Raw genomic sequence first — 11,616 nt, 5'->3', positions numbered from 1 at the left:
ACAGTACATAGAATTGCTGACTCTCTCTGAAGTGAACAGGCATCTGGGAATGCTAAATTCTCTTAAGTCCTTCCGCTCTCCCACAATGGTGATGTCACACCTGAAGGGAAAGCAGAACCGCCATCAAGAGACCTGATGTGTGGACCAGAGTAGAGGTGAGCCCATAAGCTCCAATCCTGCCAAGAACTCTGAAGAGGTGTTTGAAGAACATGACAGGCATGTGTATTAATTTTTATGAATGTTATTTCTCTGTGGACTTTCAGTTATTGTATTGCTGGTTAAAAGGTAGCTAAGGCCTGGTCTACACTAACACCCCAATTCGATCTAAGGTACGCAACTTCAGCTACGTGAATAACGTAGCTGAAGTCGACATACCTTAGTTCGAATTTACCGCGGTTCAGACGCGGTCCACACGCGGCAGGCAGGCTCCCCCGTCGACTCCGCGGTACTCCTCTCACTGAGGTGGAGTACCGCAGTCGACGGCGAGCACTTCCTGGTTCGAATTATCGCGTCCAGACCAGACGCGATAAATCGAACCCGGAAGTTCGATTGCCAGCCGTCGAACTACCGCGGTAGTGTAGACCTGGCCTAAGAGTTATCCTGAAGGAATGGCTGTAACATTGTAATGAAACATTGCCTGCTGACAGAGCCCAATTCCTTGGGGCTCAAATGGGCCACCCTGGGAATGAAAACTTTCTCCTGCCCCCTCTGGAGAAATGTGAAAATCAGTTTGGTCAGGTTCAGGAGTCTTGCTTGAAATCTCAGGATATCTTTGGGTGGAGACTGACAAGCAAAGGATCTTTGACATGATAAAAGACAGCCTGTGTCCTGAGGGGGAGACTGACTGGGGGAAAAGTCCCTCAGAGAGGCAGAGGCTGCAGCCTGCTTTACCCAGCCCCAATGCATAGGAGGTTCCTGGGTCAAATGGAATCTTTTTTAACTGGCAAGATAAGATGATATACATTTAGATTTTTGTTATTTTTAACCCTTTTATCTCTGCTTGTGATGTTCCTATGTGCCCATAAATAATATTATACTCTGATTTGAACAAGCTGTTCTGTTATTGAATTCTCCAGCTGGTTCTAGTTCCCAGAGAGGATTCTGAATCATAGGTACAAACCCAGTTGGAGCCGCTGGAGGTAATGCAGATGGGGAAATGGGAAATGTTATAACCTGTTGATCCAGTCAAGAGTGGGGTTTACTGCTGGACTTCACTCTGATACAGTTTCAGGTATAGGCCTGTTACTTGCAAGTGGCCAAAGATAGACTGAGATCACAGGTACAGCTTAGCTCCACAACTGTAACATGGTGGGAACCAACTGTGAAGTCACTGCAGGATTGAGGATTTGATTCCTACACCTGTGGTGCTCATAATGGATGAAAAAGTATATCCTTATCACAGTGTACTAGGTACCAGCTACCCGTTAATAAAATGAGATCATTTTATGTCATTGCAATCACATGAAAATAAACAATCTCCATCTTTCCAATAAGCAAGAGGCAGATTTTTTAAATGTAAACTTTTATCTAAAAAATTGCTCACACAAGTTCATTTAATAATAGAATCACATTTTATAACAGAGTAACAAAATCACAATATACATATATATTTTTCTGTATTAACAATTAACTCTAGATAATAAAAATATATTACAACATTTGATATGTATTCACAAAGCACAAGCCATTGTAAACAGAACAGGCAGCACAGGCCTCTTGTTCAAAAATATGTAAATAAGTTAATTACATTGGTCTTTAATCATTTTTTTTAAATTCAAGGTACTATTGTAATAAAATTAGGATGTCTGTCAATCTGTCTTTACACAAATGATTCAGCACATCTGAAACATAAATAGGACAAAATGAAAAAAGGAGTATATCATTTAGCCTACCTGGGAAATTGATGTTCTTATGTACATGGCAGTCTTGTTCTGTTTTGTCACTCGACATTTATACTGATGTAAATTTTCTGTATGGAATTTAGAAATATTTTATTTATTTAGCTATTTTTCTGAATGAATAGTCCCTATAAACACATGGTATTATCCAAGAAAAAGGAGTTTTAAAGAAGCCCAAATATAAATTTAAATGATATGGCACATTTTAATGCTGAAGTAGTCAACACATTCTACAGGTACAGTAGCTGTTAACTGTATTTCAGAACTACCTTAATCAAACTTGCTAGGTACCAGTAGACATGGAAATAATCATCTTTTATATGTATTGAAACATAAAGGCCCGGTCCTTCAAACCTTTAGTCGTGTGGCTCAATCTAACTCATTCAAGTAGTCCCATTGGGACTTACGTAAGGGTTTGTCTGATCGGTCCCATAATCATTGTTAATGATTGTTTGGTAAATAATCTAATCCTGAGGAAAAGTTTTTTACTGAACTGCATCTGGAAACATTGGCAATATATTACATTCCTGTAAGAATTCAGAAGTGATTCACTAGTGACTGCCAAGTCTATGGGGTTTTGTTTTCTAAAATGATCTTAAGAAAATAAAAACATAGTGAAAAAAAATCTGATATTTAGAAAAATGCCCTGTATCTAAATAAAGATAAATCAAGGCACCTTTTATTATATATTTTTCTTTTCCAAGGCAATTTGTGATACTGAATTTTCAAATATCTTCTCTTGGGAAGCCCTCTTGATTCTCTTTAGTATAGCAGCTCCATTTTTACACTCTCTGGTTAGAAGGTTTTTCTGGGATGAGCTTGGGGTTGGGAGTTAGCATACCTGGGTTCGGTTTTTGACAATGCCACTGATCTGCTGTGTAACCTTGGGCAAGTCACTTAATTTTGTTTTGTAACAAGTGACCATCCATTGCTCTGGATCCTTTCACAGTTAACATCTCTGGGCCTCAGTTATCACATCTGCAAAGCAAGGATAATAATACTTTGAGATTTGAAGATAAGAAAGCTCTATAAGAATCTGATCCAAAGACCATTGAAAGCAACTGAGGTCTTTTAATTGACTTCAATGGGCTTTGCAACAGGATCCATAAGAGCAAAGTAATTAAAGTAAATGGGACTATCTGTGGTGTAAACAGAATCAGGCCCTATGGTCATATTCTTATTATTAGGGTTGTATTTGCATTTTCATTGTAAAGCACTATTTTAGTTATTCTCTAGGAATTCTGGCTGGGCTGAAACCAAAGAAGTGATTGGTGTTTTTGGAGGTTTTCTAATATTCATATTATTTTTAAAAATACTGGATACTTTTTAAGCTCTAGGTATACAAATAACTGGAAGATAGTTTTCCAGCATTTAACAAGAACTACAAAATTACAATTTTTTAAATACAGCTTTTGTAGAGCATTAGTCAATTATGTGAACTTGTGCCTTTTGGGTACATTGAAACCATGTGCGATAACACTTCTTAAACAAAGTTTCATATTTTTACTACACAGAATTACTGCACATGCATGGTGTAGTACACATGATATATTACCAACCATGTATTCGCTTTTCAATACACATATTCTTGACAGTGCAATTAGTCTATCCAGCCAATGATTTTCATTATAAATATAGATATATACGATAAACCATAACAACCATTAGCAGTTTGTTAAATCAATATGCCTCATTTAGAAAAAGTAAATCCTAAATACATATTTACATGATACACAGCAATGACTATGGAGACCAGTAGTAGACATTTTGTACAGACCTTAACAGCTTTTCCTACCATGTGAACTCTTATATATCTCCTTGAGGGACATCTTTCTTTTTTTAGCAGTAGATTTTAATAAAAAGTTCACACACAGAGGCTACAAGTATCATCAGTGGCCTGACACAAACCATATAAAGTAATTAAAAAAAGAATTAAGGCTAACACTTTATCCTTAGCTCTCTCCTATGGGTCTGAATATTGGAGAGATTGCTAAAGATGTAGGCCCTGATTCTGCAAACACTTAAGCACATGGCTAGTCCCTATTAAAACATATGCATAAGTATTTGAAGAATCAGGCCTTACTTGAGCTTCTGTATTGTATTACATGCTCAGTAATAGTGATGGTAGACTGACTTAGATGGAGTCTCTAGCTTCTTTTTTAAGTTTTGTTAGATTATCTGAATTTAATTTTGGCTGATGATTCCAGTACTGAGTGGGCAGCAAACAACCTCCAAGATGTTGTGTTCAATACATGCACTATACAAGCTGAAAGTGTACCAGACTAGATATTCAAAACTGGATGCTTGTCATGTCTAAAACCTGCGTAATAAATTAGTGGGAGGTGAACTACAAGAGTTTGGAGGTTAAGTTTTAGATAAATGTTTGGCTGTTTAATCAGACTGTCCGAGCCACATGGGTTCACAGAATTAGTCTGAAAATCTCTGGAGAACAGATTCTCACAAGACCAAAATGTTTTTTGACGGTGCCCTCAAAAGAGGGCTTGGTTTGGCCTGGGTGAATAGTTTTAGTGGAAACTTGAACCCACCTGAAAACATGGGCCATTTGGGTCCTCCCAAACTCCCTTTTATATAAAATATTCTATGGATTTGAATCAATACTGTTCACACAGCCTGTGTCCTCTCCATGCACTCCGCACTAGCTAGATATTCAGGTCAGAACCTCCTACACTTACTATTAGATGATGTTTTGGGAGTTGAGGAGTGGGTTGTGAATTACTTCTTCCAGATTTTAATATGGAGACAAGGTGACACTGTCCTACTGCAGCTATTGGGAGCACAGCCTGGAAGGATCACTTTCAGAGAACTTTTTTGAATATCTAGTTCCTAAAAAGTTGGGAACTGCAGCCTCTCATAACAGGTCTCATCCTGGACCACTGAAATTAGAGGGACTTTTGTCATTTTACTCAATGGGCCCAGAAACAAATCCTACAGACCTAGAGCCAGATTTTTTAAAAAGTATTTAGACCTTTAAGATGAAGATAGATACCTAGTGAGATTTTCAGAAGAACCTAGATACTTATGAATGGAAGTTAGGTGCCTAGACACTTCTGGAAATCCCACTAGGTGTCTATCTGAATCTTTCAGAACCTAAACACCTTTAAAAATCTGTCCACAAGAAATTTAATGGTTGGGTTAAATAATATCTACCCAGTCATACATAGGGCCATATCCTTACCTGATATAAATCAGCATAGCTCTATTGAAGTGAATAAAACTATGATGACTTTATGCCAGCTGAAGATCTGGCCTTTTTATTTACTGGAATGGTCAGTTTCAACCTCTTATTGTTTTTTGCAATGCATTATTAACCCAAATACACCCATTTAAATGCTATAAGCATCTGCCAAAGGACAATGAACATAAAAGAAGCTCATGCTTTTAAAAGGCTACATACCATATTGGGCTAAATTTTCATAAATATCCACCCAAGTTCTGTCTGCAAAACACAGAGTTGCACATGGGAAGATAGGTAATTGGACATGCATGTAGAAAATGGATATAGAATATGGAATTGCAGATTTTAAAGGACAAACTGCATATTGTACAGGCAGTTATGCAACTTTTGCAGGTGCAATACAAGGTTTACTGGGCACATTTTATGCACACGTTTAAAAAAATGATTCCAATAGTTTAAAATAACAACTGTACATAAAACATACATACACAGTTGCGCTTCCGACAGGAAGACTGCAATTCCGCTTCATGGTCAGAGATAAAGTATTGTGCATTCCATTTGCCATCATTATTCTAACTCACTGGAGCGAAAGTATCATATAGTTTGTGATAATAGACACATAGTAACTTGCATGTACATTCATCACTCAGGCACATATTTTAGAAAACTTTGCCCATTGCCTATAAGAATTCAGCTTAATATCTATCACTTAATGAGCCACTGTATCATATTTCTAGCATCCTATAAAATATCAGCAAAATGTTCAGATATTACTTTTATTTTGTATGTTGAATCAGTTTATTGAGCACCAGCATTTAAAGCTCTAGCTTGTCTCCTATGCTAGAAATATGGGAATGTGTCAGACATCTGTATCAAGTTTAAAAAATGCAAGTATGAGGAAATTAAATTTGCTTCTCTTGTAAGGTTAATTCTAGAAGAAAGGCACCATGAAAGAAAGATAAATTGCTACACAACATACGGGGGAGAGATTTATTGCTCATGATGACACATGAATCAACCAAGGACTGAGTGTGACACACAGTTGTAATGAAACAAACCTGTCTATATTCTTCTCCGTCTTTTACTATCCGCCTTAACAGTTCTTGTAAAAGTTGGCTCGGAAGTCATCTCACTCTTTTTGAATGATTGCTCTTTTTAAAAGTTAATCTCTATGGGGACAGTATTGAATATTTAACCAGTCCTATGGTGGTTCTGCATGCAAACCTCCTATTGACTTCAATAGCAGTCTCGTGCACAGATTAACAACAGGAATGGGCCTTAAGACAGCCAGTTGCAATACGCTTAAACAAATGTGATCACTATGGAACATAAAATTATCTATATTGTACCCTTTACAGTTTTTAAACTGACTAACAGCAGTTAGTCATTCTCCCTGACTCATCAGAAATACAATCAAGCCATTCAAGTAAGTCCTTAAGAAAAAAATACTGAACCAGATGTTTCTACTTATTGCACCTGAGAAAATCATGTTAAGCCCAATAAATCAAATTATTAAGATGAGGTAGACAATTTAATTTGGGGGAGAAGGGGCTAAACTTGGGGTGTTGGATCAGAGGAAATTTATTTAAATTCCCTATTTTTTTATGTAGCTATACAATTGATTTGACTACTATTAATAGTTAACATGAGAATATTTATTTACAGTGTAGTTGTCAATCTCCCTTGTTTAATATTTCATTTTTAAAGTATGTGAATGCTTGTTTATGTACACTTCACTATAGAAGAGAGATCTTTATAGAGCAATGGCTAAATTCACCATGGTTCTATGCAGGCTAATGCCCACATAGATACTTGGGGCCTGATCCAAAGCCAATTGGAATTAGTGAAAAGATTCCCATTGACTTCAATGGTCTTTGGATCAGGTTTTTGCTAAAGCCTCAACAATAGACTTTCTCCCAAGGTGCAGGAGGTTGCAGAAAGCAGCTACAACCTCCCTTGCCTAGGTGGGACAGCTGTAAGGGACCAGTGTTTCCAAAAAGCGGACAAAGCTGGTTGGTAAATGTACCTGGCCAAACCACCTGGGACAATACCTTTATTTAGTCTATCAGCCTCTGCTAATGGAGCCCATAGATCGGAATAAAGTTCCCCTCACGTAGCAGAAATATAAGGGAGAGCAGTACCATTGCCTACCTTACTCCAAGAATGAATTTGAACCCTCCAGTGCAGAGGGCCTCATCAGCTCAATATGGCCCTCAGATTCATATTTATCTGCAGAATATGAACAGAGCAAAAAAATTTCAATCTCATCAAGGACCTGAACCATTATTGGAAGATGCCAATCATATGAATGAAGGTATCTCATTATATGCATTCAATTCCAGGTGTACTCTGGGCACAAATCTGCAATCATACCATCACCAAAACATTCAGCTCGTTTTGTGGAGCAGACTATTTTAGACTGAACACTATACAAATCTATTCCTCGACAATTAATTTTTGTTGTGATGTAATTATGATTTCTTATTAAATGTCTGGACTGTAAATCACTTTCTGGAGATAAGTGTGCAGATCTGAGGCAGAATTTTGTCTCTTTATCAGAAAAATTGACTAAAATCCACCGAGAAGCATTATCTCAGTATCAGAACACTTTGGTTACTGGCACAAAGAGTGAGTTTATAAAAATATTTTTGATATATTTAACAAACATATATACCATGTGAGGTTTTTGAGACCAACGGTGCTTGACTTAAAAATAATCTGGTGTCATAATGAGGACATCATGTGCTACCAATTAACTTTAAATTTACAGTAACAAAAATGAGGATTGATTAATTACTATTCTTGTTTTTTACATATCAGTTAACTGGCAAAACATTTGGAATGTACAGAGATAATCTTATGCCACCTTGGTTTTCATTGAATCAAAAGGACAATTGCTGATGATCAGTGAATATAATTCTGAATGAATGGCTGGATGATGGTTTCAGGGTCAGATATGTATGTGTCACTTAATTATGAAGTCATCTACTGACTATAGTTATAATTAAAGGATAAAGTCAACCGAATAATACTTACAAAACAGAATTGTGTTGCCCTGAACTCAGTAAAGATTCTTATGCTAAGGACTGAACCAAATGTAATATACAGAATGAAGTCCCCATAGAAATATTGTACATCGGATTGTCTTGATTTTGTCTGAATGTTTTGCCAATTTGTATATCTGCATTAACAACTGACTGAAAATGCAGTGATTGCTAATGACAGAGCTGTTCTTTAATAAAAGACTGAGAAGAAACCATACCTCTAAAAGAGAAATGGGATTAGCTTCAAATCTGGGTTCAGACTGAAGTCTGCAGATTGAATCTAGCTCTATAAGGGACTAAATCTAACACCCTGAAATTTGGGAAATTCAAATCTTGATCCAGAGTTTGGACCACAAATTTAGGAGAATTTGGATCCATGATTTTTGGCCCAGTCCATTTCAGCTTTAGGCCTATCTCTACTTCAAACCACCTTCTACTTCTCCCAAAAAACAACTAACCATCAAAAACCATAACAATTTAAAGCTTTTCATGATTAATAAAGTTTCAGTGAAGAAAATAACTAGGCTCTTTGAAAACTTTCTGTGAAATGAGTTCAGTCCTGCAGTCATTGGGTAAAATCCTCCCCTATCCCTATACAGTTCAGACATGTGGGAAAGGGACATACGTACACTGACCTCTTATCCCCGTATACTCTGTGGAAAAGTCCTCTAGAATTTCATGGGGAGGAAACCAAGAAAGTTCTATAGAAATTACTCTGAGAACCTACAGGATTTAATAAGGAAAGATGGCCTTAATTGAGCCATCCTATAGCACTCTATAGAAGACATCATTCTCTATTCAGTTCTACAGGATAGTTCAAAAAAGCATATAGAAAAAGGACCTCAGATACTACAGCAAAGGGGCCATATAAGCACATAGGTAAACAGACAGATAATTTTCTATTAAGCTCTAACAAGATTTTCCATAGGGACCTACTCAAACAGCCAGGTGAGCATCATTCTGTAGTTCTAGCAAGGGGGATCAGGTGGAGCATCACATGGAGCCAGCAACATGTGCAAGCCAGGGATGCACACTACAGCTTTTTAGAGTAGCATTAAAATGGACCCTGCAACATTTTCCTCCTGCCACTTCTATGGCTCCCTCAAATAAGGACAGGGTTTGACTCATTATGGATGCATCACCCTGCATTGAAGTCAATGGGATATTTGTGTTTGGAGAGCTGGCAGGTTCAGGTATCAATTACAACACTTCATGTCAAAAGAAGGACATGTGAAGCAGCCAGCTTCACTAGGAATGTTGTTACATGGGCTGCTGATGAGGTACAAGCTAGATTGTGAGCTTCAGTGAATAACTTTCATGACCATTGTTAGTTAATGATAGCTACATGTTACTCCCCCCAACCGCCTTGTATTCTTCCATCTTTCGTGGAGAGTCTGTGCCGGCTTCCTCATTCAGTTGTTTGCAATATATTCTGATTGTGCGATTCGCTTGTGAGGGCTGAGGAATTTATGGAGCTTCTTTTAAGAATCTTGTTTATTATGTCCTTCCACGTCTTCTTGTACTGATGTCGTAATAAAGAGTACACAAAAGGGTCTGAAACAGCTTTGCTGTAAGCCAAGCACTTGGAAATGACTCCCCAGTGAGAATTGATGGGGACTACAGATGATAATTCTACCAGTCTGCCAAGAAACGGGGAAAAGTGTTACTGAGAGAGAGACATAACAACAGTACAGATGGAAACAGAGCAAACTGCTAGTGGCACACCAGTTGGATCAGGGAGAGGAATTTTCTTTGTATTGTTCAGTTCTTAGCAGAGCAGGGGACTACAATTTCAACATAGCACATTGGTTCTACATACAGCTGCCTTTATTATAAATGAAAGTTACATGCATACCGCCCTGTGCAGGTTAGCAGAGGACTATAACTGGATGACCAGTTCTGTGCACAACAGAACAAACCCACACAGACCAAGTACCAGCTGTATTGTTTTTTTATGTGGTGGTTCTTTATTGTGGAAAACACATTCCCTCACACATAAGCCATATACAGCTGCCTTCTTGGGATCTTGAAGCTACTGAATGATAGCATCAAGAAGGGGAAAAAAACATGAGCCCACCTCCCCAAGATCTTTAAACTAAATGCAAGAGACCAAATTCTCATGTTTTACTCAGTCCTTTCTCAGATAAGCTGCATTTACTGTAGTCGGAAATCCTGAGGAATCATCTCTGGATCTGACCTGAGCAGAAATGTTCACTATATTGGACCACATACAGCCCAGCTGTAAGTAAATGCATTCCACTGGCTTCAATGAAGTTGCATCCATTTGGAGCAAGGATATGTTTACTGTTCAAGCTTGATTTTTGGAAATATTGATATGAACATGACTTTACTTGTATGATCTCTCCCATGGCTTTTCTAGTAACAATGAGAAAAGAAAACGAAGAATGTACTTCCTGTTGATTTAGAGCAGGTCCCGTTCAGTGTGGGTCTCACACTGAGCATTTAGGGACGTCACACAAGTCTTATGATTCATAGCAGATATTCAACAATTATTCTTTGATTCTGTAGGCTGTATCCTATCTGTATGCCCTTCCTGAGAAGGTGTATTGCTTTCTTTGATCTCTACTGGATGCTTATTCCTATAAGGTCTTGGTCTAGTAAAGGAAAGCATGAATTTACACTTGGCTTTCTTCAGAAATTATTTTTAATAGTGGTGTATCATCAGTTTCATGTTTATTTTTGGTTTTGCTTAGTCACAAATTAATTAATTAAATGAATACAGTCTTCACTGAAAATTTCCTGTTAAATATCATGCTATTATCACACAATCACTTGTGCACAACAAATTAATCTCAACTATTACAAGAACCCTTTTTCCAAATTGTCCAAAATAATTTTCTAAATATTGTCCTAAAACCTTTTTTAGTATGCTAGAGTTCAACACCGAGAGGAGTGCCATTGCTCAGGCGAGTGGATTGCATGTGCAGAATACTAGCTGTACGTATACACTGCAAAAAAAAATAAAATAAAAAAATAAAAACACAACACAAAGAACTACTGCAGCAAGTCTGAGCCCAGCTAAACTAACTTGGGCTTGAACTATGGGTCTAAAAATAGCAGTGTATAGTGTTCCTGCTCAGGCTGAAGCCCAGATTCTGAGACCCTCCCAGCTCAATGGGTGTCAGGACGTAGGCTCCAGTGGGAATATTTACACTGCTATATTTAGCCCTGTCGTGCAAGCTTCATGAAGCTGAGTCAGTTGACCTAGGCACTGAGACTTGTTGCTTCAGGGGTTATATTTTTGTCTTTGCAGTGTAGATGTATCCTAGATCTTGAAGGATGGTAGTTCCCAGGGCCGCCCAGAGGATTCAGGGGGCCTGGGGTCTTCAGCGAAGACCTGGCACTTTGACGGCGGGTCCCGGGGCGGAAGGACCCCCCCGTCGCGGGTCTTCAGGGCACTTCGGCTGCGGGTCCTGGAGCGGAAGGACCCCCCGCCGCCGAATTGCAGCCGGAGACC

General features: G+C 38.2%; 1 protein-coding gene across 1 annotated transcript in view; it reads right to left on the bottom strand.

The window, feature by feature from the left end:
* Positions 1–9,546: 9,546 nt before the first annotated feature.
* The window catches only part of GPR26 (G protein-coupled receptor 26), a 19,800-nt gene continuing 17,730 nt past the window's right edge, over positions 9,547–11,616 (bottom strand). The window contains exon 3 of the mRNA XM_024206050.1: positions 9,547–9,778. Within this exon, the coding sequence (XP_024061818.1) occupies positions 9,547–9,778 (232 nt within the window). The remainder of the gene's footprint in view (positions 9,779–11,616) is intronic.

Source organism: Terrapene carolina, unplaced genomic scaffold, assembly GCF_002925995.2.
Source record: "Terrapene carolina triunguis isolate 2854851 unplaced genomic scaffold, T_m_triunguis-2.0 Scaffold95, whole genome shotgun sequence".
Classification (NCBI taxonomy): Eukaryota; Metazoa; Chordata; order Testudines; family Emydidae; genus Terrapene; species Terrapene triunguis.
Note: the sequence above shows the minus strand (reverse complement) of the source record. Positions and strands in the feature narration are given on the sequence as shown.